Genomic DNA, 20,010 nt, shown 5'->3' on the forward strand with positions numbered 1-20,010 from the left:
TTATTTAATTCTCACAAGAGTCATATGAAGTATTATAACATATAGAAGAGTTTAACTAGTTTTAAATAACTAGTTAAAAGTTATATAATTAACTAGTAAATGAGGAAGCTTGAATTCCAACCTGGATCTTTTTTATTCCAGAGCCAGAATTTTGAACCACAAGAAAGTAGATCTTGGCTTAGCATTTATGATGCTGGTTTATGACATGCAGTAGTTTCTGCTTTTCTAAAACGTGAATTTATACTTGTGGTATAGATATATATATATGTTCATTTCTATGCAGTATGATAACAACAGGCCTGTTGCTATAATTTAAATAAGTTAACATGTAATAACCTAGATAATTAGTATATTGAGGAAATAGTGTGAACTTTGATGTAATGAAAGGTCTCCCAAGATGCTATCCAGGGACTTTATTATTGGATACCAAATATTCTATATTATAATATTTTAATATTTTGGCACTATTGCATGATAGAATCCTGAACTATATGAGTGTTTATGTATATGTGTACACACACACACAGTTCTGCTGTACAAATTCCAGTCAGTGTTATATTGTCTCTCAGCCAGCATGCATAGTGTGAATTATACATATTCATGTATATTTAATCAGATACTTGAATTTAATGCGTTCTGTTGTAGCACACCTGTTCTTCTCAGGGGGTCTGCTTCATTTCTGTTAAGTTAGGCAGTTCAACAACGATTCAGTTTAAGTAGCCTATAGATGGTATTTTTATATTAAAATATAATTCACATACCATAAAATTTCCCCCTTTAACGCCTACAGTTCAGTGGTTTTTAGTATATTCACAAGGCTGTGCAACCATTACTACTGTTGAATTCTGTAATATTTTCATCACCCCAAAAAGAAATCCTGTACCCATTAGCAGTCACTCCCCATTCTTCCCTCCTTCCATTTCCTGAAAAGCACTCATTTGTCTTTATGAATTTGCCTAATCTGGATATTTCACATAGATATAATCACTTAGCATAGGTTTTCAAGGATCTTCCATGTTATAGCATGAATCAATAGTTCATTCCTTTTTATGGATGAAATGTTCCATTGTATGGATCTACCAATTTTGTTTCTCCATTCATTAATTTACAGGCATTTGATTTGTGTCCACTTTTGACTAATATGACTGATGCTGCTCTGAACATGGAGGTACATGGTTTGTGTCTGCCCGGTACTCAGGTGCCTCAATGACAGTGCCACACTGTCTTCAATACTGCAGCTTTCTTGTAGGTTTCAAATTGGGAAATTTGATTCCTCCAACTCGGTTATTTTCAAAATTCTTTTGGCCAGTCTAGGGACTTTTAGATGATATTTTAAGTAAATTTTCTGAGATAATTTTACTTTTAACACTATCCTAGAAAATGTGAAAAATTAATTATATTGATTATTTTGTTTAAGTTATAACCTGGAAAGAGGTCTTTTTGTGATTATCACTCATCTCTGATTTCTTCATTGTAGCCAAATGGTACAGGGCAGTGGTCAGCAAACTCATTAGTTAGCAGAGCCAAATATCAACAGTACAACGATTAAAATTTATTTTGAGAACCATATTTTTTAAACTTAAACTGTATAATATAAGCAGGTACATTGTTATTAACTTCATTAGGGTACTCCTAAGCTGGGCTTTGCTAAAAATGTCCTCAATCTGATGTCAGACAGGGTACCTAAAAAAATGTTTCATTTTATAATAATAAAGCCACCAACACAAAATAATTACAATTCTTAAATTGATGACAAAAATACCTGTAGGATTTGCAGCTGGTTGGAAAAATACAGGTAACTTTATGCTTCCAATAGGTACTTTTGTCACCCGTGCGTGATTTGCGGACACGACTAGCACTAACCACTGCACAGTGAGACTGCTGACTGACTGGCTCACTCAACTCGTGCATGAATCGCGCGCTCCTCCCCCATGCTGCATTTCCCACGGCTCTCCTGCGCCGTGGCTCCCATTGCCCGACCTGCCTACACCCCTGTGCATACCTGCACGCCCGCATGTGGTATTTTGGGGAAGAGCCTCACTCAAGGGGACAAAGAGCCCCATGTGGCTGGTGAGCCGCGGTTTGCTGACCACTGTTACAGTGGATAAGAAACAGTTCCAATTCTTTGGGATAAAGACAGTGTTAGGGAAAGAATAAAAAATTTTTTCATTTTAACTTGTACCTGTTTGTATCGTGATCTCATAAACGTGTTGTTTTCTAACACCTCAACAGTACTAACTGGCAGCGAGATTATGGACTTTTAATTTTCTTCCTATTAGCGCTAACCTGTATTTAGAATATACATAATAGCTTGCAAATATGAAAGATAAAAATGGCTAGTAATGATAAAAGTACCAAGTTTCTTAATGTAGTAAAAAAATAGTTTTGCGTAGGTAAGTAAAAATCATAAAGTCTTTACTTCTACCAATATATTTTTCAAAATAAAACGTTTTCTAGTATATTTATGTGATTTTTAAAATCTGTTCATCTTTAACTCTTGAATGTATCTTTCTTTCTAGCAACTTTGCCTGCTCAGGAATGGAAACCCCCTCTTCCTGCTTACAATTTTCTACATATGATGGACGCTGCAGCGTCTCAGCATCCCCCCGGGAAAGGCCGCAACTGCGAGAAAGAGACTGATATTCAGGAGAACAATAAAGAGCACCATGGAGATAGCTCAGCAGTAAGAAAAGAACCGACTGAAACATTGAGAATAAAGCATTGGAATAGAAGTAATGTATTTAAAGCAGAAAAGTCATCTCGGCCTGATAATGAAGAGTTATGATGCTCAAGAGTGCGCTAATTTTATAGGGCCATGGAAAGCTTTCAAAGTCTTTTGGCTTATTTGATAGACTGAAGGATTCATTTCATTAAAAAATAATACTAAGTTATTTCAAGTTTCTAGACTAGTGTTGTTCATCAGAAATACAATGTGAGCCATGTAGGTAATTTAGAATTTTTCAGTAGCCACATTAAAAAAAGTAAAACCAAGGAGGTAAAATTAATTTTAATAATATATAAAATAGTTCAGTGAACATAAAAATGAGATATTTTACTTTGTTTCCATATCAAGTGCCTATTGTGTACTTATTTCAAATCTCACTTTGGAGAAACCACATTTCTAGTGCTCAGTAGCTACATGTGGCTAGTAACTACTGTATCAGCTCAGCTCTAGACAAAAACTGGTATAATTAATTTAACTTAGTTCTAGCCTGATATATTATGAAGTAAAATGTAACTCTAGTTAATCATAGGGGACTCCCCACAGTTGACAGTTGTATTTGTTTTGTTGTCATGACATTAAAACTAGTGTTTCTTAACAAGGGAGCAGTTTTGCTCCCCAGGGTACTTTTGGCAACATTAACAGATATTTTTGATTAGGGTTGTTACTGTCCTCTAGTGAGTAGAGGCCTGGGGTTGCTGTTAAACACCCTACAATAGAGTGGACAGCCTCCACAATAGGAATTATCCTGTCCACATGTCATTCATTAGTGCCAGGGCTGAGTAACCCTGTGCTAAATTAATCTGTGGCAGACTGGGCTTCCTGAATTTTCTGGTTCTACTCAATTTGCTGCTTTGAAAAATTTTGTATATTAAATATTAGGTGGTCTGATACTAATTATTATCTAGACACAACCTTATATTATAAATTCTTTTTACAATATTTTAAAAATGTAATGAGATAAACCTAAAAAGGACTCAGAATGCAATATACAGTATATATATATTATATATAATATATATTGTGTTAGGTATATTATATATTCTATATAGAGAGGTATATTATATAATAGAATATGTGACAATCCTTATATATAATTCTCATATATAAAATATATATGTAAAAGAAAATCTTAAAAGTTTTTTTTTTTTTTTTTGTGGCAGAGACAGGGAGAGTCAGAGAGAGGAACAGACAGACAGGAAGAGAGAGAGATGAGAAACATCAATTCTTTTTTGCGGTTCCTTAGTTGTCCATTGATTGATTTCTCATATGTGCCTTGACTGGGGGACTACAGCAGACTGAGTAACCCCTTGCTCGAGCTAGCGACCTTGGGTCCAAGGTGGTGAGCTTTGCTCAAACCAGATGAGCCCGCACTCAAGCTGGCAACCTTGGGGTCTCGAACCTGAGTCCTCCATGTCCCAGTGCAACGCTCTTATCTACTGCACCACCGCCTGGTCAGGCCTTAAAACCTTTTTTTATTTCTACAGTTCTATTGCTAAATTTGAGATTGAATAGAAATCAATATTCTGTCATTCTCTTCAGAGAGAGAGAGGCTCCTTCATCTGGATCATGTGTGAAATCTACCCTTGTAAGCTTTGGACAAATCAATTAGTCTCCCTGGGCCATTGGACCTTTTTTATATAATGAGGAGAAATTAACCAAAAAAATAATTTTTTTTTTTTTAATTTCAACAGCACTTGTCAGGTTTATCTGTTCATAGTAGTTTGTCTTATTTTGGCTTTGTGCATTTTTCAGGACATTTGTTGAAACCATCCTATTTGGTGCTCCACTGTGTTTCTTACTGTAATATCTACTTGGTATATCTTGCGCCGAGTATAAATGACTTTCATAACTGGAATTTAAACATAAATTCATAAACAGCTAAATTTCAGTAAGTGCATATATTTCGTTGTAATGTAGGTCATTTGCTGCTCTCAGTGCTCCCTCCTCGATTTTCTCCTGTAGCATGTAACGTGTACTATTTCAGTTCATTCTCATGTGTTTTTATTTCTCACATGGAAGATGTGAGGGTAAACTCTAGATATAGTTAGTAGTAATAGAACATTGTCAGCCTAACCATTAGAAAATGCTAATTAGCCCTGGCCCGGATGGCTCGGTTGGTTAGAGCATCTTCCTGAAGCGCAGAAGTAGCAGGTTTGATCCCTGGTCAGGGCACATACAGGAAATGATTGATGTTCCTGTCTCTCTCTCTCTCTCCCTCTCCCTTCCTTTCTCTCTAAAATCAATTTTAAAAAAGAGAAAAAAAAAGAGAATACTAATCAACTACAAGCACAAAGAAACATGAAACTGATTAGTCATTGTACTATAGGCAACAATTATGACAGTTATTAATATATGTTCTTTTTAACAATTTTTTAAAAGTATCTGTATTTCAGATTACCTTCAAAAGCTTTCTTTGGCATTCGTCACACTTTCTATTGGATTACCTACCCTGTATCAGTTGGGTTTCTTTGGTTGCAAGCAACACTGATTCAACCCTGGTTAACTTAAGCAAAATGGGAATACAGCTGTCCCTTAGTGTCCAAAAGGAACCCCTCCCGTCAGATATCAAAATTCAAGGATGCTCAAGTCCTGTATATAAAATAGCTTAGTATTTGCATATAACTTATACAGTGGTACCTTGAGATACGAATTTAATTTGTTCTGTAACTGAGCTTGTAAGTCAGTCAACTCGTATATCAAACTGCCAATACTGCCAATAGTTGGTCCCGTGCGCCAACTAGCGGCAGCTTCCTGAATCACAACTCGTATCTCAGAATTTCGCTCAGATCTCAAACAAAAATACGGACTGAGTCGCAGCTTGTATCTTACAAATTCGTATGTTGGTCTGTTTGTATCTCAAGGTACCACTGTATTTGCAATTAGGCTAGAGCAAGGCATGCCTACCCATGTGGATTTAGTATAGTGCTTGGCATATGGCAGATTCAAGTTTTGTTTTTTGGAACTTTCTCGGTTTAAAATTTTTTTTGATCCATGGTTGGTTGACTCTGGATGCAATATCCATGGAGATGGAGGGCCAACTGTATTTTGTAATTCACAGAGTTAGAAGAGAAATTAAGCAAAGATAGGAATTAAAAGATAGAAACCAAGGATTTATGTAGCAGAAACTAACAGCTCAGTGTTGAGTTAGTTCCATATGTTTTTCTAACCTTCTATGATTTAGGGAGTCCTGAGAAAGTTGATTAGGGGAAGAGTAAGCAGACTTCCATGATGTAAAGGAGGTAAATTTCACAAAAGAAATCTAGATCCTCTTAACCAGAAAAAATGAGAGTGAATGTGGCAGGGAGGAAAAGGTGTGTCTGCAGAGAGGTTGTCCTTGCAACACCTTGCTGTTCTTCCATCTGTCCTTCTTGTGCTTTTCAGGTCTTTCTGTGTCATCCTCCTGCCCATTTTTGAGAGCTTTAGGAGCCCTGTCCCTATCTCCAAGTGTAGTTTTCCTGTATGTCCCCTGATCCTCTATAACAGTGTTTTTCAACCACTGGTTCATGGACCCATGCCAGTCCACCAGAAATTTCATGTTGGCATAGACTCTGTAATCTTCATACAACATCAGAGTGGTTAACTCTTGTGCAGCACCAGTCCATGGACTGGCAGTTGAAAAACACTTCTCTATATGACTTGTTGGCCAGTGCATATATGTGCATTTGACATAATATCTCATCCCTTATGAGTCAGATTCTTTCACTCTCTCCTGCCTCACCTGCTGGAAGGTAAACATCCTTGGTCCATTGCTTCCAGCCCTTGTGTTGAAATTTTCCAGGAGCTATTTTTCCAAAATTCCTGGAGTTCATTTCTCAAACTAGGCTTCTTTTAAAAACTAAACATGTTTATATGCTGAACAATAAGAATTTGCAGATCATTAAGTGTCTTTCTTTGGTAATAGAAAGTAGTCAAATAAGTATACCATTGGATCTGTGTTTCCACTTAAGCTGTTAGGATGTTACTCCCATCCTAGCAATAAGAAAAAATCGTAACTTTTCTTATACCCATCAGAGAAGGCAACTAAAGGAACTGAATTCCAGAGGGACGAGTCCTTTCACAGAAAGACAGGAAGTGTGAACTGTTTGACCTTTGGCAAAGAATCAGAGGCTGTCAGTAAAACAAGTAAGAAAAAATTACCAAGAATTTGAAAGAGTTTAAGGTTTTACCCCACCTGCAAATTATGTTAGCTTGCCACAGTTTCCTGAGTCAGGGACAGGGGACTTTCTTTATTACTCACTGTTAGAGTATTCCTCAGAGTGTCACTATTTGTGCTAGTTCCCTGACTCCTTTCCTACAGTGGGTTGCACTATAAGGAAGGAACCCTAAGCTCAGGATATCTCAGTATTTGATAATTGGGATTAAGCATGCTAGCCCTTTGCTTTGGAGGGAGACATTTATTAAAGGGAAGAGGAATCAAACCTTTCTCCTAGAGAGAGAAGGTATTTTTCTAGGCTGAAAAGATAATTCAGAACAAAGGTATTCTGTGCCACTATTCACAGATTATGCCAGGAACATGAGAGACTCAGGAAAAATTATCTCCCAGCAGCCAAAATCAGCTGCTGATTTTGTTAAAGTTAAAATCAGCCAAAATGTCAAATCTGTAAAGGCCAAGTATGGACTAAAATATTAGCTTAGACCAGTGGTTCTCAAAGTGTGTGCCCTAGAAGACTTCCAGGGGTGCCCTATGGTAGTCCAGAGAAATACAATATGTGCCTGTTGGGGACCAAAAAACCAACAGAGTTTTTGGAGTTTAGATTTTTGGGGACAGAGGTGTGGGGAATTGGCTGTAAGCTGACAGTCTGCCCAACCCCCCACCTCACTTGCCTGATGAGGTTGCAAAAGGCTGTTAAGCTGTGGTGCTGGATTGTTTACATTACCCCCCCCATGTTCCCCAGAAAGACTGGAAGCAAGTTTCTTCTATACTTTGTTTGGTATAAAGTTAAGATGATATGTATGGTGGGGGTTTTCTGCACTTGGTAAAATTCTTGGGTTGCCTTGGAAACATGATTAAAGATCTCATTGATTTGCTAGTGGCCCACTTTGCCCTATAAATAAAGGAAGGTATGCTTTTTGGGGCATGCTTTGTTCTCACCAGCAGCAATTACAGGGCCCTCCCGACCCCATATTTTCTTTATTCCTCACCATTCCCACTCGGGACCTGGAATTACTAGCTGCACTGGTTCGTGGCATGTGCCCAGATATAAAATAAATATAGTTACTGTATTATACCATTTCATTACAGAAATACTGGTCTTTTTTGTTAACACATCATTATTTTATTTATTATTAAAACATCATTATTTTTAGATAAATACACCCAAATAAAATGGATAGATTTCTCAAAAAGAAGCGTGATACTGAAGAATCTGATTCTAGAAGTGAGCAAAAGTTAAGTGTAAGTAAAATAGGACTTGAAGGCTGATGGGCAGAATTTAATTTATAACATTGTCCATCACTTAACACTGAACCATACGATTGGATTAGAAACCCATTCATGGAAGCTTCAAGTGATTTTGGTTTAACATTAACAGAAGAAGAAGAACTGGCAGCTATACACACTGATCGTGGATTGATGATTAAACATAAGGAATTGTCTCTTGAAGCCTTTTGGATTTCTATAAAAGAAGAATATGTGGCAATATTTAAAAAAAATCTTTGAATATTTTAGTACAGTTTTCAACATCCTATTTATGTGAATTAGAATTTTCTACCCTCAAAACAATTAAGAGTAAAAAGAGAGGAATTCTTCAATGTATTGATGAGGAAATGAGAGTTTACCTTTCAAATCTAGGACACATCAGGCTCATTCCATAAACAGGAATGAAAAAACTTAACACATTTGTGCTGGAACCTTCCAAATTTACTAAATCTTACTAAGAATGTATAAGAATGTATTTATCTATCTATCTATCTATCTATCTATCTATCTATCTATCTATCTATCTATATATATAAAAAGATAACTTTTTTGTTTTTTGTTTTATTTTTTAACCCCTCTCTTACAAATTCTAAAAAGCATAACAAAAAATGTAACATAAAAATGTTTTTTAATGTCAGAATAAATTTTATCGTATTTATTTCGTTTAATTACCATAAAAGCACGCTTGTACTTTATGTATTTTTCTTTAATATTTGACTTAATTATTATAACATATTTCTCAGAAATTTGTATATAGTGTGCCTACAATTAATTTGTAGGATTTTAAATGCGCCCCGACTTCAAAACGTTTGAGAACCAGTGGCTTAGACAAAGAGAGAGCTGTGACGTGACAGCAGTCAAATGAACTCAGGAGTTCTTTTCCACCAGCAGCCACTGGGTGCTAATGAGAGCGATGGGGACAGGAGCCTGGTGGGACCCTCTGTGTCCCTCAGAGATACCGACGTGCAGGTAGTGGATAGAACGATATTGTGTGGCAGATGTACGACACTGTCTACTTCTGCAGGCCTTTCTCTTGCATTGGTAAAAGCCGTTAGCCACTACAGAAGAGAGAGCAAACAGTCAAGCTGCCTCTGCCTGTGGGGCAAGGGTAAATGTAAAATCCTTGTGCCCCTGGGGAGAGACAGAAAACCCTGCACCAACGCCAAGCAGAGATCTGCTGTTATGGGGAGAAGTGCAGAAACATTTCTCCTGTTCAAAACCTGTGAGAAAGGGCCATGTTTAACTGCCATGGGGGAGGGGGTAGAAATTCTGAGAAGGCCCCACCCAGGACCCAGGTGCACAGGCCCTACCTAAGTCTAGAAGGCACCAGGAGAACCAAGAACTTCAACCTCTACCCATCATCAGCTCGGTATCAAATAAGCAACAGCAGTTGGCCGCTTTGAGAGGCACAAGATTGTGAATGACACAGGTAAGCAGGACTTGCTCAAAGTTGAGGGTGGGACAGGAAAACAAACCCTCTGGCACCCAGGTGTAACTGAGTACAAGGTAATGGCAGCCAGTCCCTGGGGGAACGTGCTGACTGGAGCACCAGAGGTAACAACAACGTTAAACCTGCTTTACTTACTGGAGTCACTCAGGCCCCCACATGGCCAGGTATAAATATTATTTTCTTTCTCTGCTATTCTTCCTAAGATGTGTGGCATTCAGTTTAAAATCCTGACTAAAAAAGAGTAACAGAAAACAATCCATTTGCAAGAGATGAAACAAATGACAAAGAAACTCAGAGATGACCCAGATATTGGAACTGTGATACAGAGACTTTAAAATAATTATGATTATGTTAAAGGAGTTAGTGGAAAAGGTGGGAAACTTACATGAACAGTTGGGCAATTTCAGCTGTGATGAAATGCTAGAAATTTAAAACTATGCCAACAGCATTGAAGAATGCCTTTGGTGGGCTTGTCAGTAGACATGGTGCAGCTAAGGAAAGAATCTGAACTCAAAGGTAAGTCAATGGAAATTATCCGAAGTGAAATATAAACAGGAAAAAATGAATAAATAAAAGAAGACATGATTCCAAAGCTGTGGGATAATATCAAACTGTCACCCATGTAATTGGAATTTCAAAAGGAGAGGAAACAGCAGAAGTACTTGGAGATTAATGGCTGAGGAATTTTAAGAATGAGTGAAAGAAAATGCTCAGAGAAGCCCAAGTAGGAAAATTTAAAAATAAGAACACCTAGACACATCACAAAAACTGAACTAATACATTGTAAGAGTCATATAAATTTAAAGGTAAAAATCTATGACAAAAATAACAAAAAGGGAGGAAATGGAAGAATACTATATAGTAAGGGTCTCAATTTATGTGAAGTGTTATAACACTATTTAGAAATAGGTAAATTGTGATAAGTTAAAGATGTATGCAATCCTTTAGTCATCACTAAAAATAGAGATATACCTAACTAGTCAATAGTGGAGATAAATGGAATCATAAAAGACAATACAAAAGAAGGCATGACAGAAGTGGGAAATACCTAACGAAACGGTAGACTTAAATCCACCCATAGCATTACATATATTAGTGTAAATTATAGACCTACACACCCTAATTAAAAGGCAGAGATTGTAGATTTTATATATATATATATATATATATATATATATATATATATAATATATATATATATTTGCATTTTTCCAAAGCTGGAAACGGGGAGGCAGTCAGACTCTCCCGCATGCGCCGGACCAGGATCCACCCGGCATGTCCACCAGGTGGCGATGCTCCGCCCCTCTGGGGCATTGCTTTGTTGCATCCAGAGCCATTCTAGTGCCTGAGGCAGAGGCCACAGAGCCATCCTCAGTGCCCGGGCCATCTTTGCTCCAATGGAGCCTCGGCTGTGGGAGGGGAAGAGAGAGACAGAGAGGAAGGAGAGGGGGAGGGGTGGAGAAGCAGATGGGTGCTTCTGTGTGCTCTGGCTGGGAATCGAACCCAGGACTCCTGCACGCCAGGCTGATGCTCTACCACTGAGCCAACTGGCCAGGGCTGTAGATTATATTTTAAAAGTAAAGATTATATGCTCTACAAAAACCCCCAAAACATACCTGACCAATGGTGGTCACTGGATAGAGCATTGACCTGGGATACTGAGTTCCCAGGTTCAAAACCCCGGAGTTTGCTGCTTGAGCGCAGGCTCACCAGCTTGAGTACAGGGTCACTGGCTTGAGTGTGGAATTATCAAAATTATTCCATGGTCACTAGCTTGAGTACAAAGGTCACTGGCTTAAAGCCCAAGTTTGTTGGCATGGGTCCAAGGTGGCTAGTTTGAGTAAGGGATCACTGACTTGGCTGGAGCCCCCCAGTCAAGGCATGCATGAGAAAGCAATCAATGAACAACTATAGTACTATACTATTGAGTTGATGCTTCTTATCTCTCTTCATTTTGTCTCTCCAAAAATCAATAAAAATTAATTCAAAACAACACAGGGCTTAGAGGGAAATTAAAGGATATAACGTAATAGGAAAAACTTAATGTAATAAGTTAGAGGTGGGCCATTGCCTGTTTTGTAAATAAAGTTTTATTGGAACCCAGCCTCACCCAATTTGTTTATATATTCTGTATGGCTGAGTAGTTGCAGCAGAGACTGTATAGCCCACAAGCCAAAAATGTTCACTCTAGCAATTTAAGAAGGATATAGTGGGAATAAATGGTGATGGATAGAGAGTTGACTTGGCGGAGGGCAGGGAGGTGAACACACAATATAGTGCAGTGAGATGTGTTATAGAATTGGGCACCTGAAACCTGTATAATCATGTTAACCAGTATCACCCCAATAAAATTCAACTAAAAGAAAAAAAGTTTGCCAACCCTGATTTAAGTTAAATTCCTTTAACGATCCAAATACCAAATCTCAAGAGCAAATAGGTAACATTAATCACATTATCGTTATTGAAGAACTTGAATTCATAGTTAAAACTTCTCTACAAAGAAAGCTCCAGGCTCAAATGATTTTACTGGAAAATTGTACCAAACATTTAAGGAAAAATAATGTGAATTCTATACAAGGTCTTCCAAAAAAGAAAAAAAGAAGAGGATACTCTTGGCTTGTATTACCCTGAGACCAAATCCAGACAAAAGACATTATAAAAGAAACAGCTAATATGACTCATAGACATTCACACAAAATCTTTAACAGATATTACCAAATGTAATCCAAAAATATCTGAAAAGGAATACATCATGACTAAGTGGAGTTTTTATCAATTATGCAGGGTTGGCTCAGTACGGTCAGACTGACTTCACTATTTTAGAAAATGTTTGTCAAATACCCAAGTCTAAATAATCATAGTTTGTTCTTTCCAGTAAAATGGTATTCAATGGGGAAAAAAAAACTTGGCTAGTTTAGATCTCAGTGCAATCACACAATTGTTTTCTCTCAGGATAAACATCATATTTTGGGATGCTGCATTGGTTCTTGTGTACACTTTTCCATTTCTTCACTTAATAATAAGGCATATACCCAAGGTTCAAAATGGAATCAATCAAGTTAATGATTTTACTACTTCATCGAAGAGATTTTGACTGATACTGGATTTTTCCTCAGTAGTAAAAGTGTTATAATGACTAGTAACCCTGCTGAATTAGGGAAATTCATAAGGCACAGAAAATTGCCCTTTTACAACAGTGAAATCATGGAGCAAAATTATTTTGACATTTTAGAAATATGGGAAAGTCATTCATCTTGGCAATTGTGATTTTACAAACAGACAAGTCATTTGAGTTTTCCCAAAACAAATTGTTTTGACCACTGTGGAAAATGTAAAATATCAAAATAGTTTGTATCTGAAGCCTTATCTATAAGCAAAAAATTGACTCCGGATTAAAGACCTTTTGTAAGTGAGTTGATTATAGTTTGATCTATTGTTCACTTACTTAGTGGACAGAACCTAGGGTGGTCGCCATGTTCATACCCAATATAATGAGTTCATACCCTCCCCTTGAGTAAGTGGGACCTGTGATTGGCTTCCAACCAACAGAATATGGCAAAAGCAATGAATGTCAACCCCATCATTGCATTAAAATATGTATATGTAATACATACATATGGTCATCTTGCTAGCATGCACTTAGAGATTTTCTTCACTTCTTAATGAAGATTCCTCTAAGCATTGCAGGTGGCCTGTAGGATTTGAGGGTGGCTTCTGGTGGGCAGCCCACAAAACACCTGGAGCCCTCAGTCATATAGCCCCAGGAAGTAATTTCTGCCAACAATCTGAATGAGTTTGGAAATGAATTCTTCCTTACTGAGCCTCCAGGTGAGAAAGCAGTCTGTGAAATCCTGAGCAGAGGACATGTTAAACTCATACCTGGATCCTGACTCAGAAATTATGAGATAAAACTGTGTAGAACTGTTTTTGGCAGTGTGAATAAAACACAGTCCCTTCTTCCATGGAACTTACATTCATGTGCATGTGAGATAGAAAATAAACAAGAAAATACAAAGTTAAGTGATGAATTATAACCTCTATAAAGAAGAATAAGTCAAAGGCAGACAGGGAGTAGTATGGGAGATATTTTTTTTATAACAAATAGGTAAGAAAAGCCTCAATGATAAGATATTTGAGCAAAAACTAAAAAAAAAAACAAAACCAAAAAACTAGCCTTATAATTCTTTGTGAGGAAAAAAAAGAAAGAAAGAAGAAAGAAAGAAAGAAAAAGTTCTAGACAGAGGGAGTAACAAGTGCAAAGGCTCTGAGGCAGGAGAAAGCCTGATGTGTCTGAGGAACACAAAGGAGGTCATTGTCTGAAACGTGAGGAAAGAATAGTAGAAATGAGGGAGAAGATGTAAGCAAAGGTCCTTTCACTTAAGGCCTCATTAGTCATGGTAAAGACCTCACATTCTAAGTGTGATAGGAAGCCATTAGGTGGTTTTAAGTGTCCAGGAGAGTGATCTGAATCACTCTATTGCTGAGCTGAGAATAGGCTGTAGGTAAGGACAGAAGGAGGCAGAATAGTTAGAAGGCTATTGCAACAATCCAGATGAGAGTGAGGGATGCTTTGGCCTAGGACAGTGGTCGGCAAACTTATTAGTCAACAAAGCCAAATATCAACAGTACAACAATTGAAATTTCTTTTGAGAGCCAAACTTGTTAAACTTAAACTATATAGGTAGGTACATTTCTTTTTTTTTTTTTTTTTTTTTTTATTTATTCATTTTAGAGAGGAGAGACAGAGAGGAGAGAGAGACAGAGAGAGAGAAGGGGGGGGAAGGAGCTGGAAGCATCAACTCCCATATGTGCCTTGACCAGGCAAGCGCAGGGTTTCGAACCGGAGACCTCAGCATTTCCAGGTCGACGCTTTATCCACTGCGCCACCACAGGTCAGGCCCCGGTAGGTACATTTCTTATTAAGGTAGCGCCCTCATGTGGTGTTGTATGGAAGAGCCACACTCAAGGGGCCAAAGAGCCACACGTGGCTTGTGAGCCGCCATTTGCCAACCAGGGACCTAGGATGATGAAGGTAATGAGGATTCTGGATATATTTTAAAAGCATAACTGACAGATTTGCTGATGGATTACATGTGAAGCATGAGAGAAAGTGACAAGTCAGGGATGACACCCAAGAATTTTTGGCTGAGCAATTGTAACAATAGAATTACCATCAACTGAGATAGAATAAATAGCAGGAACAGGCTGGGAGGTGAAATAGGGAATTAGGAGTTTAATTTTTACCTGTTAGGTTTAAGATGCCTATTAGACATTCAAGTGGCAATGTCAAATAGTCCATAGACAATACAGATCAAGAGTTGAAAGAAGAGGTTTGATCTGGAGGTGTAAGTCGAGAGTTGCCAGTGTATAGGTAATACTTAAAGCCACAAGGCTGAGGGAGAACACAAGGGAGTGAATGCAGTAGAAGAGAAGCATTTCAATTAACGGAACCTACGACATGGCAACGTGTAGTGGTCAGAGAGATGAGGTACGAGCGAAGAAGACTGATTTGAGTCAGAGAAATTTGGGTGCGGATGGTGTTTAAATCCATGGACTTGGATGAGATCACCTAGAGAAGGAACGTAGAATGGAATGAGACTGAATCCTGGGGAACCCAAGCATTTTAAACAGCTGCCAGAGAGGTGGAGGAAAACCAAGAGAATATGCTGTCGCTGTAGTGCTGTTAAGCCAGAGACAGAAGTGTCTCAAGAATATTTACTCATATGAGACTGAGAAAGCAAGATGTCACAAAACTGATTTGGCAGCAAGGGTCACTGGTGACCTCAAAACAAGTAGTGTCCGTGCAGAGGTGGTAGAGAGAAGCCAGACTGGAGAGGGTTGAGATATGAATTGGGAAAAAGGGGAAGAAGAGCTACTGAGTGGACTTTTCAGATATTTTACTATGAAGGTAGGCAGAGAAATGGGGCAGTGGCTAAAAGGGCAAGTAAGGCCAGGGTCATTTTTTTAGGCAGGAGATATTTTAACATCGAATAAGGAGGTAATCAAAGGAGGGAAGTCCTTTGTAAGGGGGTTGTGGCTGGGATCCATCATTTCGGTGGAAGGAATGCTCTTCTAAAGAAGAGACACTTTGTTAGTAAAAGGAAGGAAGGAGAAGAAGGTGGGTGTAGATATAAGTAAATTTGCATAGTTAGTGATAGGAAAATAGAATCTCTGCCTAATTTATTCTGTGTTGTCAATTGAGTTTACAAAATCATGAGCTACAATTGAGTATACAAAATTGTAAACTAAAATTGAGACAAGACAATGAGGTAGAAATTTTGAGAAGAAAAGAAGAAGTGCAGTTACTTTTGAGAGTGGGAAATGAGAGAAACAAAGTTGATTTGCTGGGCATTTGAGATGAAATCATGAACTTAATGAGAATTTACTCTGCCTTGTGGTATGACTTCTCTCCAGCTGGGTTCAGCTATTGAGGTACTTACCAGCAGAGAGAAAAGGCGGATGCTTGATTCTTCCAACTCTGTCTATCAAGCCTGACGGGGTAAGAGTGGGAGAATAGCGGTTGAGGATGGCAGAAAATGAGTTATTTAGAGCTTACGTTAGTGAGTGACTAAACATTGGATCACGGAATCGAAGCCAGACCAATACCTGTACTGAATGATACAGGAAGGGTCTAAACTCTAAACAGAAAGTAAGAAAGGGGCAACATCAGTGGATTGAAGATCATAATATGATTGGTGAACTAGTGTTCTTTCTGTAAGTTATACATTGGATTTTTAGCCTTAAAATGTTAACACATTTCTAAAGACAATTCTTCTGTGATTGGTAGAGTTCCCTCGGAGGAAGCCAATAGGAAAGAACTGCTTTTGCCAGAAGTTTGTTCTCTGTGAGTGTTCGATGTTTCCGGCTTTGAGGCCACATCAGTATTGAAGGTTATAACTAAGATAGGGTAGATCATAATAATAGCAATTTCTGAGTGAGAACTCCAGTTCTCTGTACTTTCGTACCTTTCTCTGCCCTCACCCTGCAGGATAAAGCACCCAGAGATCTTCTTTTTCTGTCCTTACCAAAGTTTATCTTGGATATTTTAATGTTGGCTCTCATACCTTTTTTTTTTTTTTTTTTTTTTTTTTTTGCGGTTGTAGCTGCTCATCTGATCCATTCTGAGTTAAAGTTAAAGAAGAGAGAGCAAGAAGGGGTCTTAGTCACATTTGTGTTAGAATTATGTTTATTAAACCTGCACCTATGTGTCTTACTGTATCTTTTTTCTTGCAAACCTTTTATTAAACTTGTACTTTCAGGTAACTCAGCTTTTTCTCCCCAAGAACTTTATTCCGCACTGCTTGGGGTGTAAATAATAGGCAGCCAGGCTGAAGGCAATATAACTGATACCACATTAATTTCTGCTCAAAATCATTTCTTCTCATCACATTCAGAAATTCTACATGGGGAAGTAACTACTGAAAATTTCCTGGGGTGATTAAAGATACAAATCCAGGAAGTTTTTAAACTCCTAAACAGATTAAATAAAAAGAAATCCACACTAGACACAGTGAAACAACAAACATCAAAGACGAAGAAAAAAAATACATTTTTTTATAACGTGGGAGGTATGAAGGCAGTGAAACAGACTCCCACTAGTGCCCTGACCAGGATCCACCGGGCAAGCCCTCTATGGGGCGATGCTCTGCCCATGTGGGGCTTGTTCTGTTTCTTGGCAACTGAGCTATTTTAGCCCTGAGGTGAGGTCATGGAGCCATCCTCAGCACCCGGGGCCAACTTGCTTGAGCCATTTAAGCTAAGGCTGCAGGAGTGGAAGAAAGAGAGAGAGAGAGAGAGAGAGAGAGAGAGAGAGAGAGAGAAGGAGGAGGGGCAGGGGTGGAGAAACAGATGAGTGCTTCTCCTGTGTGCCCTGACTGGGAATTGAACCCAGGACTTCCACACACTGGGCTGACACTACTGCTGAGCCACCCCGCCAGGGCCAAGAAAATCTTAAAAGTTTCTGGAGAAAAGAGATTACTACATAGAACAATAATATGTAAGTTGGCAAAGAAGTTAATAGAGTTAGAATAGTCTAGGATCCCTGGAAATCCTAGATTAATTTTAGGTTATAAGAGGCAATAAGTATGCATTTTGTAATTTTAAGGGTATCCACTAAAAGAATTGAAAGCTTTCAAACTATGAGAGGGAAAAAAGTGTAGCTATATAACATAATTAACCAAAAGAAGGCAAGAAAGAAGGATAAATAAAACAATAACTGAGATAAGACAGAAATTTAAACTGAAATGCCAGTAAATAAGTACAAGTGGACCAAATGTTCAAATTAAATGGTTGTCAGGCTGAATCAACAAAGCCAATCCTATAAAGTTTATAAGAGATACATCTTAAATATACAGAAAGGTTAAAAGGATAGAAAAAGTTCTATCATTCAATTTGTAAGTAAGAGAAAGCTGGTCAGATAAGATAGACATTAAGGCAAAAAGCATAATTAAAGATAAAAGGTCACTTCATAATGATAAATGTTCAATTCATCAGCAAGTTTTAACAGTTGTAAATTTGTAATTACCTAATTACAGTTTTAAATTACTGTATATGTGGCAAAATGTAATAGATGTTCATAAACTTGCCATCATATTAGATTTTTATGTAACTAAGTAATGGAGCCAACAGAAAAAAATAAGGGAAGTTAAATCAAAGATTTAAACAATATTGTTAATAAACTTGACCTAACTTCTTTCATCAATGTGCAGAATATACATTCTTTTCTAGCATATGTGGAACCTTTATAAAAAAAATTGATGTGCTGAACCATAAAGGACTAAAATCATACAGAATGTGTTCTTTGACTACCGTGCAATTAACCTAGAAATCAATAACAAAATGCTAACCGAACATGTAGCATTAGAGAGCTGGGTGTTCAAGCCTGAGTTTAAGAGAAAAATCGGGAAGTCATTCAGCTTATTAATGGCAAAGCTTGGAATTTAATCTGAGTCTCCTTCACTTCCATTTAGTGGGATGATACCATAAAAAATCTTTTCTGTCCATAACATTTCTTTTTGCATTGAAAATTAACTATGTACAAAACATAAAAAAATACCAAAATGACCTATTACTGGATTTTTGAATAAGCAGAGAATTCAAACATCTCTCCCACTTAGAGTTGATTCATGTTTTAACAGTTTATGATTTGCAGGTTATAATTTCATAGTCTCTTAAAATAAACTGTTCTTTTTTTCCCTCCTTTTAATATGTTAATGGAAGCTTATCCAAGATTTCATTTGGATAACCCAGAGTCAACTCCTTATATAGACCTCAGGAGCTATTAAAAAACAGATGCAGAATCTGGAGTCTTGTGAAATATTCCAGACCGCCCTCCTGACTTATAGTAGGCAAAATTTCACGTCGGCCTTTTAATCAAATAAAGCACTCATTTCCTCTGACATTAGTCTGGATTTTCTGTTTCTCATGGGGATATTTTATGTAGTTATGAAGTCCTATTTTTGAAGAATTAATTTTCCTCACATTTTAAACCTATTTTCTTGTTTGAGATACAACATAACCAGCTACACAGTTCTTTGTGTCACAAACCTGAATGTCTGGTTTATTGTACTGAGAGTGACTAACACTCTTAAATCTCTTCCCCAAAGTTACCAGGACTGGACTCTAAGGACACCCCGGCCAGCCCTAAATGTTCTTAACCAGTGTGAACAGTAAGTAAATCCTTAATGAGACAGTGGGGTAGGATTATTCTTGTTTCTAAAGAGACTTACACTTGGGGAGGGCAGGGAGCTATTGGCAGGTAGTTTTCCTAAAAGTAGTCTAATGGAAGTGTCAAATATATTCTCACATTTGGTAAAGAGAATTAAGAATAGTTACATAACCAGAAACATGCGGGAGAGAGGCAATATTGCCCAGTGGTTAGAGAGTGGCCTTTGGATTTGAACTGAGGAATCTTCAAGACCTTATTCTTTATTATCTGTGTAATCTTGTCAAGTTATTTGAAATCTTTACCTCTTAGTTGCTTCTTCAGTGAAAATACTGCTCAGCAGTATTGAGAATTAAATGGGAGAATTTATAGAAAGCCTTTGATAAATGTCATGTTAGAGGTAGATTTATTCATTAGACATTTTTTTCCTATTAGCAGAGTAATACTTTCTTATAATAAGAATTCAGAGCTCAGAAATATAAAAAAAAAAATTCAGTAGCTGCCTCACTTCCCTCCAGCTCTAATTATAGAGTCAAGTGGTAACCATTATGAACAATTTGGTTTGTATTTGACCTTGTACATAGTTCAGTTCTTATTCTTAGTGTTCAAGATGCCTTTGTCAGTACATGTTTCTTATCCAATTTAGTTTTTCTTTATTGAACTGAAAAGAACACACCCCTGGTGTCCCAGGGGACAGTGCTTGGGAGCACCATTCAGTACTGAGTAGCATTCCACCCAGTGTCCTGCTGAGG

General features: G+C 37.6%; 1 protein-coding gene across 2 annotated transcripts in view; it reads left to right on the forward strand.

The window, feature by feature from the left end:
• The window catches only part of TXNDC16 (thioredoxin domain containing 16), a 91,452-nt gene extending 82,849 nt beyond the window's left edge, over positions 1-8,603 (forward strand). For both annotated transcript variants that reach the window (XM_066342112.1, XM_066342111.1), the window contains one exon: positions 2,520-8,603. In XM_066342112.1, coding sequence (XP_066198209.1) covers positions 2,520-2,785 — 266 coding nt within the window. In that variant the 3' untranslated portion in view covers positions 2,786-8,603. The remainder of the gene's footprint in view (positions 1-2,519) is intronic.
• The last annotated feature ends 11,407 nt before the right edge of the window (positions 8,604-20,010 follow it).

The sequence above is a fragment of the Saccopteryx leptura genome, chromosome 6 (genome assembly GCF_036850995.1).
Source record: "Saccopteryx leptura isolate mSacLep1 chromosome 6, mSacLep1_pri_phased_curated, whole genome shotgun sequence".
In the NCBI taxonomy this organism is placed as follows: domain Eukaryota; kingdom Metazoa; phylum Chordata; class Mammalia; order Chiroptera; family Emballonuridae; genus Saccopteryx; species Saccopteryx leptura.